Source organism: Trachypithecus francoisi, unplaced genomic scaffold (genome assembly GCF_009764315.1).
Source record: "Trachypithecus francoisi isolate TF-2019V2 unplaced genomic scaffold, Tfra_2.0 Lachesis_group12, whole genome shotgun sequence".
Taxonomy (NCBI): Eukaryota; Metazoa; Chordata; class Mammalia; order Primates; family Cercopithecidae; genus Trachypithecus; species Trachypithecus francoisi.
The window spans coordinates 11,382,086-11,401,562 of NW_022681457.1; the positions used below are offsets into that span (position 1 = coordinate 11,382,086).

General features: G+C 43.0%; 1 protein-coding gene across 1 annotated transcript in view; it reads left to right on the forward strand.

Annotated features, from left to right (window-relative positions):
* Positions 1–19,028, forward strand: part of NLRP8 (NLR family pyrin domain containing 8) — a 49,256-nt gene extending 30,228 nt beyond the window's left edge. Inside the window, exons 8-10 of the mRNA XM_033224531.1 lie at positions 864–1,034; positions 9,048–9,218; positions 19,007–19,028. Of these exons, the coding sequence (XP_033080422.1) occupies positions 864–1,034; positions 9,048–9,218; positions 19,007–19,028 (364 nt within the window). The remainder of the gene's footprint in view (positions 1–863; positions 1,035–9,047; positions 9,219–19,006) is intronic.
* The last annotated feature ends 449 nt before the right edge of the window (positions 19,029–19,477 follow it).

Below are 19,477 nucleotides of genomic sequence, written 5' to 3' on the forward strand. Positions count from 1 at the left end.
CTAATTCAACACCCAAAGCATAGTAAATCTCAGCAAACGATTGTGAGAGGCATGAGGTGGTGCAAAACAGCCCTGAAACATCGATACTTTTAGCCTCCCGAAAAGAAGCAGGGAAGGGTGCCACTGCTTTGGAAAGCAGCTGTGGTGGTTCCTCAAAAGGTGAAATACAGACTTAATCTGTGAGCCATCAGTCCCACTTGTAGGTATATCCACAAAAGAAATAAAAACCCACCTCCACATGAAAACCTGCACACAGTTCACAGCAGCATTATTCATAATACTCATAATACCCAAGACCTGGAAACAACCTGTGTCTGTGCCCTGATGAAGACATAAAGAAAGTGTGGTATATTCATGTGATGGAAGGTTATTTGTTAAATGAAATACTGATTCATGCTACAACATGGACAAATCTTCAAAATATGGTGGTAGATGAAAGAAGCTAAATGCAAAAGGTCACATATTGTATGATTCCATTTAAATAACTTGCCAAAAATAGGCAAATCTAGAAAAAGAAAGCAAATTAGTGGTGTTAGGGTACGAGTAGGTTGAGGGAAGAAGGGAGAAGTGGCTTCTAAAGTGTCCAGGGCTTTCCTTGAGGGGCGACAAAAATATTCTAAACTGAATTTACATAAATATTCTAAAATTGTGGTGATGATCATACAACTTTATACATAGACTGAAAACCAATGTTTGGTACACTTTAAATGGGTGAATTGTGTGGTATATTAATTGCATCTTGGTTATGCCGTTATGCAAAAACAGAAAACAAACAACAAACAAATAAAAACAGAACCCAAAAACAAAGAAGTAAAACCTAAGGGTGTTTTCATTTTTTTTTTTTAACCTGTGTTTCTTTGCAGGCTGAGAAAGTGTGACTTGACCGTTAATTGCTCTCAGAATATGATCTCTGCGCTCTGTAAAAATAAAACCCTGAAAAGTCTTGACCTGAGTTTTAATAGCCTGAAGGATGATGGAGTGATCCTGCTGTGTGAGGCCCTGAAGAACCCTGACTGTACATTACAGATTCTGGAGTAAGTGGCCCCTCATCTCCTCCTATGAGATCAGCAGAAATTGTATATAAGCATCTCTCAGGGTGGAATATATAACAGGAAAGTGCTGTCTTTTTAAGTTTCTGGATCATTCCCTCCATTGAATTGGAGAACTGGGAAGCTTCTGAGCAGTGGTTCTCAAAGTGTGGATCAGCAGCAGTTTTGCCTGGGCAGAACAAATACAAATTTTGGGGCCCCACTTCGGATCTAAGAAATCAGAAACTCTGAGGGTGGGATGCAGCAATCTGTGTTAACAATTGTTTTAGAAAATATTCTTCTAGTTGAATAAAAGATAACAGAGTTTGTCAGTTTTAGACTGATACCTGATATGACTGGTCTTCTGAAATTGAATTTTATACTTAGGAGATATATATACACACATATGTATATAAAGATACAGATATACACATATACATATATAAAGATATGCATATACACATATACGTACCTACGTAAAGATACGCATATACACATATATGTATCTACATATATAAAGATATGCATATACACATATACGTATATACGTATATAAAGATACATGTATGCATATCTATACACATATATGTACAGACACATAGATACTTATTTTATAGATATTTATATGTATATACTTATTTTATATATTATATATAAGTATATGTAAGTATATATAATAAATATATTAAAATACATATAAAATATGTAAATACACAGTATGTTATATATTATATACTTTTTTATTCTTTTTTTATTATTATGCTTTAAGTTCTAGGGTACATGTGCACAACATTCAGGTTTGTTACATATGTATACATATGCCATGTTGGTGTGCTGCACCTATTAACTCGTCATTTACATTAGGTATATCTCCTAATGCTATCCCTCCCCCCTACCCCTACCCCACAATAGGCCCTGGTGTGTGATGTTCCCCACCCTGTGTCCAAGTGTTCTCATTGTTCAATTCCCACCTGTGAGTAAGAACATGCAGTGTTTGGTTTTCTGTCCTTGCAGTAGTTTGCTAAGAATGATGGTTTCCAGCTTCATCCATGTCCCTAAAAAGGACAAGAACTCATCCTTTTTTATGGCTGCATAGTATCCCATGGTGTATATGTGCCACATTTTCTTAATCCAGTCTATCATTGATGGACATTTGAGTTGGTTCCAAGTCTTAGCTATTGTGAATAGTGCCACAATAAACATACGTGTGCATGTGTCTTTATAGCAGTATGATTTATAATCCTTTGGGTATATACTCAGTAATGGGACGGCTGGGTCAAATGGTATTTCTAGTTCTAGATCCTTGAGGAATCGCCACACTGTCTACCACAATGGTTGACCTAGTTTACACTCCCACCAACAGTGTAAAAGTGTTCCTATTTCTCCACATCCTCTCCAGCACCTGTTGTTTCCTGACTTTTTAATGATCGCCATTCTAACTGGTGTGAGATGGTATCTCATTGTGGTTTTGATTTGCATTCTCTGATGGCCAGTGATGATGAGCATTTTTTCATGTGTCTGTTGGTTGCATAAATGTCTTCTTTTGAGAAGTGTCTGTTCATGTCCTTTGCCCACTTTTTGATGGGGTGGTTTGATTTTTTCTTGTAAATTTGTTAAGTTCTTTGTAGATTCTGGATATTAGCCCTTTGTCAGATGGGTAGATTGTAAACATTTTTTCCCATTCTGTAGGTTGCCTGTTCACTCTGATGGTAGTTTCTTTTGCTGTGCAGAAGCTCTTTAGTTTAATTAGATCCCATTTGTCAATTTTGGCTTTTGTTGCCTATGCTTTTGGAGTTTTAGTCATGAAGTCTTTGCCCATGCCTATGGCCTGAATGGTATTGCCTAGGTTTTCTTCTAGGGTTTTTATGGTTTTAGGTCTCACATTTAAGTCTTTAATCCATCTTGAATTAATTTGTGTATAAAGTGTAAGGAAGGGATCCAGTTTCAGCTTTCTACATATGACTAGCCAGTTTTCCCAGCACCATTTATTAAAGAGGGAATCCTTTCCCCATTTCTTGTTTTTGTCAGGTTTGTCAAAGATCAGATGGCTGTAGACGTGTGGTATTATTTCTGAGGGCTCTGTTCTGTTCCATTGGTCTATATCTCCGTTTTGGGATCAGTACCATGCTGTTTGGGTTACTGTAGCCTCGTATAGTTTGAAGTCAGGTAACATGATACCTCCGGCTTTGTTCTTTTGGCTTAAGATGTCTTGGCAATGCAGGCTCTTTTTTGGTTCCCTATGAACTTTAAAGTAGTTTTTTCCAATTCTGTGAAGAAAGTCATTGGTAGCTTGATGGGGATGGTATTGAATCTATAAATTACCTTGGGCAGTATGGCCATTTTCATGATATTGATTCTTCCTATCCATGACCATGGTATGTTCTTCCATTTGTTTGTGTCCTCTTTTATTTCGTTGAGCAGTGGTTTGTAGTTCTCCTTGAAGAGGTCCTTCACATCCCTTGTAAGTTGGATTCCTAGGTATTTTATTCTCTTTGAAGCAATTGTGAATGGGAGTTCATTGATGATTTGGCTCTCTGTTTGTGTGTTATTGGTGTATAAGAATGCTTGTGATTTTTGCACATTGATTTTGTATCCTGAGACTTTGCTGAAGTTGCTTATCAGCATAAGGAGATTTGGGGCTGAGACAATGGGGTTTTCTAAATATACAATCATGTCATCTGCAAACAGGGGCAATTTGACTTCCTCTTTTCCTACTTGAATACCCTTTATTTCTTTCTCCTGCCTGATTGCCCTGGCCAGAACTTGCAACACTATGTTGAATAGGAGTGGTGAGAGAGGGCATCCCTGTCTTGTGCCAGTTTTCAAAGGGAATGCTTCCAGTTTTTGCCCATTCAGTATGATATTGGCTGTGGGTTTGTCATAAATAGTTCTTATTATTTTGAGATACATCCCATCAATACCTAGTTTATTGAGAGTTTTTAGCATGAAGGGCTGTTGAATTTTGTTGAAAGTCTTTTCTCCATCTAATGAGATAATCATGTGGTTTTTGTCTTTGGTTCTGTTTATATGCTGGATTACGTTTATTGATTTGAGTATGTTGAACCAGCCTTGCATCCCAGGGATGAGGTCAACTTGATTGTGGTGGATAAGCTTTTTGATGTGCTGCTGGATTTGGTTTGCCAGTATTTTATTGAGGATTTTTGCATCAATATTCATCAGATATATTGGTCTATAATTATCTTTTTTTTGTTGTGTCTCTGCCAGGCTTTGGTATCAGGATGCTGTTGGCCTCATAAAATGAATTAGGGAGGTAGAGAGAATTCCCTCTTTTTCTATTGATTAGAATAGTTTCAGAAGGAATGGTACCAACTCCTCTTTGTACCTCTGGTAGAATTTGGCTGTGAATCCCTCTGGTCCTGGACTTCTTTTTGTTGGTAGGCTATTAATTATTGCCTCAATTTCAGAACCTGTTTTTGGTCTATTCAGGAATTCAACTTCTTTCTGGTTTAGTCTTGGGAGAGTGTATATGTCCAGGAATTTATCCATTTCTTCTAGATTTTCTAGTTTATTTGTGTAGAGGTGTTTATAGTATTCTTTGATGGTAGTTTGTATTTCTGTGGGATCAGTGGTGATATCCCCTTTATTGTTTTTCATTGCGTCTATTTGATTCTTCTCCCTTTTCTTCTTTATTAGTCTTGCTAGCAGTCTATCAATTTTGTTGATCTTTTCCAAAAATCGGCTCCTGGATTCATTGATTTTTTAAAGGGTTTGTGTGTGTGTGTGTGTCTATCTCCTTCAGTTCTGCTCTGATCTTAGTTATTTCTTGCCTCCTGCTAGCTTTTGAATGTGTTTGCTCTTGCTTCCCTAGTTCTTTTAATTATGATGTTAGGGTGTCAATTTTAGATCTTTCCTGCTTTCTCTTGTGGGCATTTAGTGCTATAAATTTCCCTCTACACACAGCTTTAAAAGTGTCCCCGAGATTCTGGTATGCTGTGTCTTCATTCTCATTGGTTTCAAAGAACATCTTTATTTCTGCCTTCATTTTGTTATGCACCCAGTAGTCATTCAGGAGCAGGTTGTTCAGTTTCCATGTAGTTGAGCAGTTTTGAGTGAGTTTCTTAATACTGAGTTCTAGTTTGATTGCACTGTGGTCTGAGAGACAGTTTGTTATAATTTCTGTTCTTCCACATTTGCTGAGGAGTGCTTTACTTCCAACTATGTGGTCAATTTTGGAATAAGTGTGATGTGGTGCTGAAAAGAATGTATATTCTGTTGATTTGGGTTGGAGAGTTCTGTAGATGTCTATTAGATCCACTTGGTGCAGAGCTGAGTTTAATTCCTGGATATCCTTGTTAACTTTCTGTCTCGTTGATCTGTCTAATGTTGACAGTGGGGTGTTAAAATCTCCCATTACTATTTTGTGGAAGTCTAAGTCTCTTTGTAGGTCTCTAAGGACTTTCTTTATGAATCTGGGTGCTCCTGTATTGGGCGCATATATATTTAGGATAGTTAGCTCTTCTTGTTGAATTGTTCCCTTTACCATTATGTAATGGCCTTCTTTGTCTCTTTTGATCTTTGTTGGTTTAAAGTCTGTTCTATCAGAGACTAGGATTGCAATTCCTGCCTTTTTTGTTTTCCATTTGCTTGGTTGATCTTCCTCCATCCCTTTATTTTGAGCCTATGTGTGTCTCTGCACATGAGACAGGTCTCCTGAATACAGTACACTGATGAGTCTTGACTCTTTATCCACTTTGCCAGTCTGTGTCTTTTAATTGGAGCATTTAGCCCATTTACATTTAAAGTTGATATTGTTATGTGTGAATTTGATCCTGTCATTATGATATTGGCTGGTTATTTTGCTCATTAGTTGATGCAGTTTCTTCCTAGCATGGATGGTCTTTACAATTTGGCATGTTTTTGCAGTGGCTGGTATTGGTTGTTCCTTTCCATGTTTAGTGCTTCCTTCAGGAGCTCTTGTAAGGCAGGCTTGGTGGTGACAAAATCTCTCAGCATTTGTTCGTCTGTAAAGGATTTTATTTCTCCTTCACTTATCAAGCTTAGTTTGGCTGGATATGAAATTCTGGGTTGAAAATTCTTTTCTTTAAGAATGTTGAATATTGGCCCCCACTCCCTTCTGGCTTGTAGAGTTTCTGCCAAGAGATCTGCTGTTAGTCTGATGGGATTTCCTTTACAGGTAACCCAATCTTTCTCTCTGGCTGCCCTTAACATTTTCTCCTTCATTTCAACTTTGGTGAATCTGACAATTTTGTGTCTTGGAGTTGCTCTTCTTGAGGAGTATCTTTGTGGCGTTCCTGTATTTCCTGAATTGGAATGTTGGCCTGCCTCACTAGGTTGGGGAAGTTCTCCTGGATGTTATCCTGAGAAGTGTTTTCCAGCTTGGTTCCATTCTCCCCGTCACTTTCAGGTACACCAATCAGACGTAGATTTGGTCTTTTTACATAGTCCCATATTTCTTGGAGGCTTTGTTCATTTCTTTTTACTCTTTTTTCTCTAAACTTCTCATCTCCCTTCATTTCATTCATTTGATCTTCAATCACTGATACCTTTCTTCCACTTGATCAACTCGGCTACTGAAGCTTGTGCATGCGTCACGTAATTCTTGTGCCATTGTTTCCAGCTCCATCAGGTCATTTAAGGACTTCTCTACACTGTTTATTCTAGTTAGTCATTCGTCTAATCTTTTCTCAAGGTTTTTAGCTGCTTTGTGATGGGTTTGAACATCCTCCTTTAGCTCAGAGAAGTTTGTTATTACCAATTGTCTGAAGCCTTCTTCTCTCAACTCATCAACGTCATTTTCTGTCCAGCTTTGTTCCATTGCTGGTGAGAAGCTGCGTTCCTTCGGAGGAAAAGAAATGCTCTGATTTTTAAAATTTTCAGCTTTTCTGCTTTGGTTTCTCCCCATCTTTGTGGTTTTATCTACCTTTGGTCTTTGATAATGGTGATGTACAGATGGGGTTTTGGTGTGGATGTCCTTTCCATTTGTTAGTTTTCCTTCTAACAATCAGGACCCTCAGCTGCAGGTCTGTTGGAGTTTGCTGGAGGTCCACTGAAGACCCTGTTTACCTGGGTATCACCAGCGGAGGCTGCAGAACAGCAAATATTGCAGAACAGCAGATGTTGCTACCTGATCCTTCCTCTGGAAGCTTTGTCTCAGAGGAGCACCTGGCTGTATGAGGTGTCAGTTGGCCCCTACTGGGAGGTGTCTCCCAGTTAGGCTACTTGGGGGTCAGGGACCCACTTGAAGAGGCAGTCTGTCCATTCTCAGATCTCAAACTCCGTGCTGGGAGAACCACAACTCTCTTCAGAGCTGTCAGACAGGGACATTTAAGTCTGAAGGAGTTTCTGCTGCCTTTTGTTCGACTATGCCCTGCCCCCAGAGGTGGAGTCTACAGAGGCAGGCAGGCCTCCTTGAGCTGCAGTGGGCTCCACCCAGTTTGAGCTTCCCAGCTGCTTTGTTTGCCTACTCAAGCCTCAGCAATGGTGGGCGCCCCTCCCTCAGCCTCACTGCTGCCTTGCAGTTCGATCTCAGACTGCTGTGCTAGGAATGAGTGAGGCTCCATGGGCATGGGACCCTCCAAGCCAGGCACGGGATATAATCTCCTGGTGTGCCATTTGCTAAGACCACTGGAAAAGTGCAGTATTAGGGTGGGAGTGTTCTGATTTTCCAGGTACCGTCTGTTACGGCTTCCCTTTGCTAGGAAAGGGAATTCCCTGACCCCTTGTGCTTCCCAGGTGAGGCAATGCCCCACCCTGCTCCGTGGGCTACACCCACTGTCTGACAAGCCTTAGTGAGATGAACCCGGCACCTCAGTTGGAAATCCTGAAATCACCCGTCTTCTGCATCGCTCACGCTGGGAGCTGCAGACTGGACCTATTCCTATTCAGCCATCTTGGAACCTCTCTCATGTATTATATACTTATATATTATATGTTATATATTTATATATACATAATTTATATTATATAAATATATATTATATATTTATATATTTAAAATATTTATATTAATTACATTAATATATTATATATGAAAATATATAATGTATATATTTCCCTGTTTTTTATGGTCTCTTTGCTAACATGTATACCAGCCAGTAATATAAAAGCATTCATTCTCTTTTTAATTCTTTGGTTACCTTTAGTATTTGCAAAAGATTTGTAAACATCTCTCATGATCAGAAAATGAAACTAATTTTGCCTCTTTCGATCCAAATTTTTTGCTCGCCGTTAATATAATCTTGGTATTTAATCTAGCTCATTTAAATTATTGTCTTGTAGTACATCTTTCATTTCTAGGATTAGTTTGGATAATGGTGTTCATTTTTGTTGATGATTTGCTTCTCAAATTAAATTCAGTATGAATTCACTGCCAGTCATGATTCTTTGACTCCTCGAATCTAGTTTGGGTTTTAAATGTTCATTTATCTCTTAGATTGAGTGAAATATATTTTCAGGTAGAAAAGAACTTTCTATACTTGAAAGTGTTTATGCAGTATTTTCTAAGTCTTTGCTTGTATGAGATTATTTTTTTAATCTAGTTTCGGCCACGAGCAGTAACTTGGCTCAGTATAAAATTCATGGACCCTATCCGTCTTAGTCTGTTTTCTGTTGCTTTAACAGAATACCTGAAACTGCATGACTTATAAAGAAAGGGATATGGAGGCTGAGAAGTCCAAGGTGGAGGGGCTGCATCTGGTGAGAGCCTTAGTGCTGGTGCAGACTCTCTGCAGGGTCACTAGTGAGTCACTGGGCATGCTGTATGCAGGCTTAGATCTCTTTCCCTCTTTATAAAGCCACCCATCCCACTCCCGTAATAACCCATTAACCCATTAATCTAATAATCCATGAATTTTACTCTTTGTTCAAGGACTCTCATGGGCCGGCATTGTATTGATGACACACGGCACCTCTTTGAGACATGGTTGAAACAACATTACGCATTCCTGTTAGTGTGATTTCTCGGCTGTAAGCTGTCACACCAGCTGAGCTCTCAGATGAGTCATGATGACTTCTCTGCTGTCTGTTTCTGTGTCACAGGCTGGAAAACTGCCTGTTCACCTCCATCTGCTGCCAGGCCATGGCTTCCATGCTCTGTAAAAACCAACATCTGAGACATCTGGACTTGAGCAAGAATGTGATCGAAGTTGATGGTATTCTGACCTTACGTGAGGCCCTCTCAAGTCAAAAGAAGAGGAAGGAGGTCATTTTGTAAGTCTCCACTGGATTCCCTGTGCAAAACCAATCACCCAAGAGAAGCTCCTTGTAAAAAATGAGATGCTGGGCTGGGTGTGGTGGTGCATGCCTCTAATCCCAGCACTCTGGGAGACTGAGACAGGCGGATCGCTTGAGTCTGGAGTTCAGACCAGCCTGGGCAACATGGCAAAACCCTATCTTCTACTAAAAAATACAAAAATTAGCTAGGCATGGTGGTGCATGCCTGTAGTCCTAGCTACTCAGGAGGCTGAGGTGAGAGGGTCACTTAGGCCCAGGAGGTTGAGACTGCAGTGAGCCATGATCACACCACTGCACTCCAGCCTGGGCAACAGAGTGAGACCCTGACTCTAAAAATAGAAAGTGAGATGGTGGACCTGGGATGCGATTGTTTCTGGTGTTGCTACCATTCTGCTTTTGTTTTCTGGGGATTTATAGTTCCCTCCGTGTAGCTGTTCAAACCCCCAACTCCCCCTTTTACCTAAAGGAACTGTTAACTGGGATTCACCTGTCTGATATCTTGTCTTAGTCTTCTCTTTTCTTCATTTCTTCACCTTTTCTTCCTGAACAACTGAGTTTGATGTTACCACTTACCAGCTACGTAGCAGTAAACAAGTCAATCTTTCTGAGCCTTAATTTGCTCATCCATAAAACTGGGATGGTGTATTCCCCCATGGAGATTTAATGATGACTGAAAGAAAAGTCACACACATGGCACTTTGCACAGTGCCTAACACATGTTTTCAATCCGTGGTGGGTTTCGGGTGAAGGATACAATTTTTGGTGTATTAGTCATCTGTTGCTATGCAATGAGTTACCTCAATGCTTAGTAACTTAAAACAGTATAAAGGCATATTGTCTTACACAATTTCTGAGGGTCGGAAATACGACAGCGATATGACTGGGTGGTTCTAGCTCGTGGTATCTCCCGAGGTCTCAGTGGAGCCACTGGCTGGGGTTTGATGACGGCTGTTGAATCTGCTTCCAGGCTCACTTGTGTGGCTGTGGGCTGGGGGGGTGGGGGCTCAGTTGTTCTCCAGGGAGTTGCTCATGACATTGCAGCTGGCTTCCTCCAGAACGAGAGGCTGAGAGAGGCAGAGGCAGAGGGAGACGGTGGCACAGAGAGATGACTGACAGCCCAAAACAGAGCCACAGTCTTTTATTACTTAATCTTGAAAGGGACATCCCATCACATCTGCCTTGTTCTGTTGGCCTTACAGTCTAGCCCTGGTCCAGTGAGACAGGGAGCCATCCAAGGGTGTGATTTACAGGAGGAGGGATCGTTGAAAATGTCTTGGTTGAACCCCAAGGCACTTCAAATTCATTCCTGAGCTCCCGAGAGCACCCCTATTCATGTTGACCCACTGCATGGGGCCAGGGTGGTCTCCTAGGTGGTAAATTTCTGGTCTAGAGGTTTTGCCTCCTTGTTTCAGGGCTGCAAAAGAAAACCAAATGTAAGAAAACAAAACCTTGTTTTTATCCTTCCCAGGGAGAAGAAAGACAGTAATGAAGCAGATATGCTGGCAAGACTGGAGGGCCCTGCAGTGGAAAGAGACATCCTGAAGATAATACACGACTGGAATTCTTAGCGCTGTGGTGAAGCAACAGGGATGAATCAACCGGGACCCTCTGGCGACTGATCTGTGGCCCTCTGGGTATTTTTTTCCTAATGAGAAATTGGGAAACAGTTGCCTATTTTGTGGGCCGTCCTGAGTCTGGAATGGCTCCATTCGTTCTGGGAACTGGTGTAGGGCATGACCTCCAAATAACCCCATCAATGTTACAGAGTGTCGTGTGTTAACACATAGATTAGTCACTGCACTGGGGCATCAGGGTAAGGCGAGTTCCACCCACATCTACTCCTGGCTACCAAAACGTCTTTGAATATGTCATGTAAACATCTCCTCTTGGAGATATGTCTTCATATCTTCAAGGGTATTAGAAAAATGTAATTAAAAATATGCATGAATGCAACTGGAAATTTTTTAGAGTGTGATTTATTTACCGGTAGACTGGTCCGTCAACTGGTAAGGAAGAAACCTGTTCCTTAATGTGTCTGGGGAAAGTGTGCACAAGGAACTTCTAAGGAAGATAATAAATGTAGCAAGTACTGGAAACAGGAAACCACCTGGTGTTAAAGGAGCTCTAAAAATGAAGTGTAACTCTTTTTTTTTTTTTGAGACGGAGTCTCGCTCTGTCGCCCAGGCTGGGGTGCAGTGGCCGGATTTCAGCTCACTGCAAGCTCCGCCTCCCAGGTTCCCGCCATTCTCCTGCCTCAGTCTCCCGAGTAGCTGGGACTACAGGCGCCCGCCACCTTGCCCGGGTAGCTTTTTGTATTTTTTAGTAGAGACGGGGTTTCACCGTGTTAGCCAGGATGGTCTCAATCTCCTGACCTCGTGATCCACCCGCCTCAGCCTCCCAAAGTACTGGGATTACAGGCTTGAGCCACCACGCCCGGCCGAAGTGTAACTCTTAACTTTTTAAGGTCCTAACTAACTACTACACTCTTAAATTAGTTATGGCAGCATTTAGAACTCAAAGATCTAGAAAGCAATCACAGTGTTTTTTTTTTCCCCCTTCTGAAACAGCCGTCTTTTTACAATGTAACGATCAGGTATCATTCAGGTGGTTTCTTTATTTTATTTATTTTTTATTTATTTATTTATTTATTTATTTATTTATTTATTTATTGAGACAGTCTCACTCTGTGGCCAGGCTGGAGTGCAGTGGCACGATCTCAGCTCACTGCAACCTCCATTTCCTGGGTTCAAGCGATTCTCCTGCCTCAGCCTCCTGAGTAGCTGGGCCTACAGGCGTGCGCTGCCACACCTAGCTAATTTTTTTGTATTTTTAGTAGAGACGGGGTTTCAGCATGTTGGTCAGAATGGTCTTGATTTCTTGACCTCGTGATCCGCCCCTCCTTGGCCTCCCAAAGTGCTGGGATTACAGGCGTGAGCCACTGCGCCAGGCCCAGGTTGGTTTCTTAATTCTGAAGAAATTTATTTCAAAAGCCAGAGGAGTTGGGGTCCTCAACCCCAACCCTAGCAATCCCACTGCTAGGTGTATACCCCGAATAAATCAGTAAATCAGAGAGATATCTGCAGTTCCATATTTATTGCAGCCCTGTTCACAATAGCCAAGGTTTCAAAGCAACCTAAGAGTCCATCAACAGATCAATGGACAAAGAAAACGTGGTACTTGTACACAATGGAGTACTATTCAGCCATGAAGAAGAAACCTAAGTGTAGAAACAATGGTGTCATAGAAACAGCACATTGGTCCTCAGGTATTGTTTTCTAAGTACCGTTCCTCATTGAAGGAACCAAGAATCTTCAGAGAAAGAGCTGACTCCACAGTTGGTGCTGGGAATGTGCAGAATGGGTCTGGAACATCTTGTGCCAGAAGTAAGACAATGCTCAGAGAACAATGGGGGCCAGGCCAGTGGTTCGCACCTGTGTTCTCAGCACTGTAGGAGGTTAAGGTGAAGAGCTGCTTGAGCCCAAGAGTTAGCGACCAGCCTGGGCAACATAGGGAGACCCCATCTACGTTAAAAATGTTTTACAAATCAGCTGGGCATGATGGTGCATGCCTGTGGTCCCAGGTATTTGGGAGGCTGACGTGGGACGATCACTTGAGCCCAGAGGTTCAAGGCTGCAATGGGCCATGATGCATCACTGCACTCTAGCCTGGGCAACGGAGAGAGACCTGTCTCTGAAAAATAATAATAATAATAATGGGGACATAGCAATAGGGACAAGGAGCCTGATTGAACGAGTTCTCACTGGCCAAATCTGGAATTATTTATTCATTTATTTATTTTTTTGAGATGGAGTCTCGCTCTGTCGCCCAGGCTGGAGTGCAGTGGCTAGATCTCAGCTCACTGCAAGCTCCGCCTCCCGGGTTTACGCCATTCTCCTGGCTCAGCCTCCCGAGTAGCTGGGACTACAGGCGCCCACCACCTCGCCCAGCTAGTTTTTTGTATTTTTTTTTAGTAGAGACGGGGTTTCACCGTGTTAGCCAGGATGGGCTCGATCTCCTGACCGCGTGATCCGCCCGTCAGGGCCTCCCAAAGTGCTGGGATTACAGGCTTGAGCCACCGTGCCCGGCCCAAATCTGGAATAATTTAATCATCAAACTAAATAATGGTAGAAATGTGAGTGGCAGTTATGAGACCTCGGTTCTTGTCTTCGTTTAAAAGAATTTAAACAATAGACACACAGCAAAGGAGGTGCAGCATAGGGCAATTCATTGCAAAGGAAAAAGAATATTTTGAAAGTAGGCCAGGCGCAGCAGTTCATGCCTGTAATCCCAGCACTTTGGGAGGCTGAGGCAGGTGGATCACCTGAGGTCAGATGTTCGAGACCAGCCTGGCCAACACGATGAAACTCTGTCTTCACTAAAAATACAAAAAGTAGCCGGGCGTGGTGGCGCATGCCTGTAATCCCAGCTACTCTGGAGGCTGAGGCAGGAGAATCACTTGAACCCGGGAGGTGGAGGATGCAGTGAGCCAGGATTGTATCACTGCACTCCAGCCTGGGCAAGATAGTGAGACCTCATCAGAAAGAGAAAGAAAGAGAGAGAGAGGGAGAGAGGGAGAGAGAAAGAGAGGGAGAGAGAGAGAAAGGAAAGGAAGGAGGAAGGAAGGAAGGAAGGAAGGAAGGAAGGAAGGAAGGAAGGAAGGAAGGAAGGAAGGAAGGGAGGGAAGAAATGTGGCATTAGAGAAACCATCAGGAGGTGCTGAAACCGGTAGATGGAGACTCAGTGTACTCACGAGTCTTTAAGGTTCTCCCCAGAAACTACATGTGAATTACAAAGTAAGAGTAGTGGGAAAACAGGGCAGATGGTGCCTTAGCCAAGTGCTCAAAGTTAACATCACCAATAAGAAGACAAATGCATATCATGTGCCTGCGGATAGAACGTGCTGAGGTAAAATGACAGGGCCTCAGTGACATGAAAGAACAAGAACACAAAGTCGGCAGGAACTATTTCAGATTCAGGAAGACCAACCTAGTAGATGCAAAAAAAAAAAAAAAGTTGATAAAATTCAACATCAACTTATGATTTTTAAACAACACTTAGCAAACTTGGAACCGATGGTGACTTATTTAATTTGAGGAAGGGCTTCTAAAAAATTACTGCTAACATGTTTATTGGAGAGTAGTGAAAATTCTTTCCCTAAGATAAAAATGAGACAGAAAGAAAAGGAACTAGCCACTGTCACAGCTTTTATTTAACTTTGTACTGGACGTTCTAGTCAGTGGAACAAGGCAATAAGAGGAATAATAAATACAACATTATAAAGATGGAAATAAAGCTGTCATTTTTCACAAACAACATGATTACATATGTAGAACAAGAACTGATAAGCCGGGTAAACCCAGGGGATTAAAAAATAACAAAAAGTGGCCGAGACGGGCGGATCACGAGGTCAGGAGATCGAGACCATCCTGGCTAACACGGTGAAACCCCGTCTCTACTAAAATACAAAAAATTAGCCGGTGAGGTGGCGGGCACCTGTAGTCCCAGCTACTCGGGAGGCTGAGCAGGAGAATGGCGTAAACCCGGGAGGCGGAGCTTGCAGTGAGCTGAGATCCAGCCACAGCACTCCAGCCTGGGCGACAGAGCGAGACTCCGTCTCAAAAAAAAAAAAAAAAAAAAATAACAAAAAGTGATTTAATAAGATCCTACACACAAAAACTTGATATATGAAAATAAAAATGTATTCCTATGTACTATTAAGCAGTTTTTAAAAGCATAGCAAAATTTCTTTTATACTGGTATCAATAATCTCAAATAGGAATAAACTTAATAAAAGTTGTGGCCGGGTGCGGTGGCTCACGCTTATAATCCCAGCACTTTGGGAGGCCGAGGCAGGCGGATCACCTGACGTCAGGAATTTGACACCAGCCTGGCCAACTTGGAGAAACCCCATCTCTACTAAAAATACAAAATTAGCCGGGCTTGGTGGTGCACACCTGTGGTCCCAGCTACTCCTGAGGCTGAGGCAGGAGAATCCCTTAAGCCCAGGAGGTGGGGGTTCATTGAGCCGAGATCGCGCCATTGTACTCCAGCCTGGGCAATAAGAACAAAACTCTGTCTCAAAAAAAAAAGAAAAGAAAAAAAAGTAAAAAGTTGTGCCATGACCAGGCCCAGTGGCTCACGCCTGTAATCCCACCCCTTTGGGAGGCCAAGTGGGAGGATCACTTGAGCCCAGGAGGTCGAGGCTGCAGTAAACCATGTTTGCACCACTGCACTCCAGCCTGGGCAACAGAGTGAGGCCCTGTCTCAAAAGAAAAAAATAAAGAATACCTAATAAATAGAGAAATATACAAACTTCATGAATAGGAACACTGTCTTTCAAAGATGACAGTTTTCCTCGGCTGTATTCACAAAGTTATTGCAGTGACCATAAAATTCCCAAAGTACTCTAGTGGAAGTGTACAGGCAAATTCTAAAGTATATGAAGAAAAGTGGCCAAGCACGGTGGCTCATGCCTGTAATCCCAGCACTTTGGGAGGCCCAGGTGGGTGGATCACAAGGTCAGGAGTTCGAGACCAGCCTGGCCAACAAGGCAAAACCCCATCTCTGCTAAAGATACAAAAAATTAGCCAGACGTTGTGGCAGGTGCCTGTAATCCCAGCTACTCGGGAGGTTTAGGCAGGAGAATCACTTGAACAGGGGAAGCGGAGGTTGCAGTGAGCTGAGATCATGCCATTGCACTCCAGCCTGGGCAACAGTGCAAGACTCCGTCTTAAAAAAACAAATAGAAAAAGAAAAAAAAGAAATGCAAAGAGTTCAGGATAGCTAGCACAGTATGGTATTTTCCATGCATTTAATTAGAGATTGGAGAAATATACTTGGGAAACAGAACAGAGTCCAGAACAGAAGGTCACAAACATGATCACATGACTTCTGACAAACCGACACTCCAAAAGACTAGGGAAAGGGTAGTATTTTAACAAATGGTGCTAAATTGATTGGTCACACATAGAAGAAAAAAATCTGAATTCCTACCTCATACCATATACAAAATTAATTCCAAGTATAGTATAAATCTAAATGTGAAAGGAAAGATGCTATACTTTCTAATAGTGAACTAATCAGAAGACATTCATGACCTAAGGAGAGACCATAAATTTAATATGTGTTCACCATAAATTCTTCAAATTGAATTTTCAAACACATTTGGCCAGGCACAGTATTTCATGCCTGTAATCCCAGCGCTTTGGGAGGCCGAGGCTGGTGGATCTCCTGTCGTCAGGAGTTCGAGATCAGTTTGGCCAACATAGTGAAACCCCCTCTCTACTAAAAATTCAAAAATTAGCCGGGCGTGGTGGTGCACACCTGTAGTCCCAGCTACTCAGGAGGCTGAGGCAGGAGAATCCTTTGAACCCGGGAGGCGGAGTTTGCACTGAGCACTCCAGCCTGAGTCACAGAGCAAGAGTCCACATCAAAACAAACTAAAACTGAATACACTGGACTTTATCAAAAGTATAAACTTCTGTTTCAAGATGGCTAAGGGAGTACATTTCAAGTGTTCTCACCACACACACAAAAATAAGTATTCAAGGCAACGGATGTGTTTGTTAGCTTGATTTAATCATTTGATTTAATGATTGTGTACACAGAAGATCACACTGGACCCCACGAGAATATACAATTATAAGTTGTCAATACACAAAAAATAAAAAAAGCAAAGTGCAACTTCCGGATTATGTAAAATAAGGGCACCCAACACACACACACACAGTCTCTTTCACACACTCTCATACACACTCTCACACACTCTGTCTCTCTCACACAGTCTCACACACATTCTCTCTCACACACATTCTCTCTCACACACTCACACAGTCTCTCACACACTCTGTCTCACACTCTCACGTGCACACACTGTCTCACACACACTCACATGCACACACACTGTCTCACACACACTCTCACATGCACACACACTGTCTCTGTGTTGCACATTCTTTCTCACACACACATTCTCTCTCACACACAGTCTCTCTCACACACTCACACACTCACACAATCTCTCACACACTCTGTCTCACACTCTCACACGCACACACACTGTCTCACACACTCTCACATGCACACACACTGTCTCTGTGTTGCACATTCTTTCTCACACACACATTCTCTCTCACACACAGTCTCTCTCACACACTCACACACTCACACAGTCTCTCACACACTCTGTCTCACACACTCTCACATGCACACACACTGTCTCTGTGTTGCACATTCTTTCTCACACACACATTCTCTCTCACACACAGTCTCTCACACACACACTCACACAGTCTCTCACACACTCTGTCTCACACTCTCACATGCACACACTGTCTCACACACACTCTCACATGCACACACACTGTCTCTGTGTTGCACATTCTTTCTCACACACTCTCTCTCACACACACGTATCTGTTTCTCTCTCACCCACACACACACATACACCAATTGCTCCGGGACAGCCAGCTGAAGGCTGTTAGCATCCGGGCGCCCTGAGCGCAGGTGTGTGGGGTCAAGGCAGCCTCTTGGCAGGAGCAGCACCTGTCAATGGTGCACACAGGTGCAGAAAAGTGCCTGTTCCCTGGGCTGGTCGTTCAGAGCCGGTTGCAGCCAATAGGCAGCAGCAACATCACGGGCTCAGCGCTCCCCAAGGATTATCGCCTGGTGGGCACGGAGCTGGGCGTGGCCGCCTTTTCTCTGTGATTGCTAGTTGGCCCAGCGCAGGACCTGCTCTTGGAGGCGAGGTGTGAAGTTGGTGAGTATTCCTCCTGTCTTGCTCCCTGTCCTTCCCGCTTTCGTTCTCCACTGCTGATTAGAACCTGCATATTGAGCTTACTAGGGGCCCCCACCCTCTCCCTTTTGGCTGCTCAAAGCCTGGGACCAAAGGGTTCCTCGAAAGAACAAAGTCCAGTTACCCCATTTTGCTGTAAAGATCTTCCTCTAAAACCTCATCTTTACTTGGGATATTTAGGTAAGTCTCTCGTCCTTTCCCAACATTCTGTCTAAAATACAGTACAGAGGGCTGGGCACAGGGGCTCATGCCTGTAAACCCAGCACTTAGGGAGGCCGAGGCAGGTGGATCATCTGAGGTCAGGAGTTCAAGACCACCTTGGCCAACATGGTGAAATCCTTGTCTCTAATAAAAATACAAAAATGAGTCAGGCGTGGTGGCAGGCGCCTATAAGCCCACCTTCTAGGGAGGCTGAGGAAGGAGAATTGCTTGAACCCAGGAGGCAGAGGTTGCAGTGAGCCAGGGAAACGCCACTACACTCTAGACTGGGTGACAGTGAGACTTCATCTCAAAAATAAATAAAATAGAACACGGGGCGGGGGGGGTACTGCGACTTGAATGTCAGGGTTAGCAAATGTGCGCATTTAGTAGGAGTCTGGGGCGGGGGGTGGGGGGTGTTACGGTGCTAATTGTGCTAATAATATGTTAACTGTAACTTAGTTACTGAAGTGCCATATAATTCTGACAGTGTAGTTTGTCCTGTTTACCAAGGGGGGAAGCTGAGCCCCAAAGAAGTGAAATGGCTTGCCTGGGGTAGAAAGCGGCAAATCGATATTCAAAACTGGGCCGGAGACTTCGAGCCCTGTCATCTTAACTGCTTCTTTCTAATCATTCAGGACACCTGCGTAGAAAAGCGTGGCGGGAGAGGTACGGTCTGTAGAAAAAGCATAGCAACAAAGTGCAAGCTTAGGGAAGTCACTCATCCTCAGAAAGTAACCTCAACCAGCAGCCTTCCTTTACCTCCCTCCAGCTGTAATCTTGCCTGGACTTGAATAACTTCTCCCCAACTCCTCACCCACCTGACTTCACTCAGGAGAAAGTGACCGTGCTTAACCCAAATTAATCCCTACACCATCCAGTCATCTGTCTCTGGGGCTTGATTAATCAGTTCAAGGGAAATACCGGGCATTATAATCCCATATGCATTAATGCACTTTCCCCTAAAACAGAGCAACCCAGTCAACATCACAGAACCTCAGCTTCGAACTCTGGCGTGAGGATGGTGATGTCCTTTGTATATTAATATGCCATGTAAGGCCAGGCGCGGTGGCTCACCCCTGTGACCCAGCACTGTGGGAGGTAGAGGCGGGCAGATTACCTGAGGTCAGGACCTGCCTCTACTTAAGACCTGCCTGGCCAACATGGTGAAACCCTGCCTCTACTTTAAAAAAAAAAAAAAAAAAAAAAAAATTAGCCAGTGTGGTGGACACCTGTAATCCCA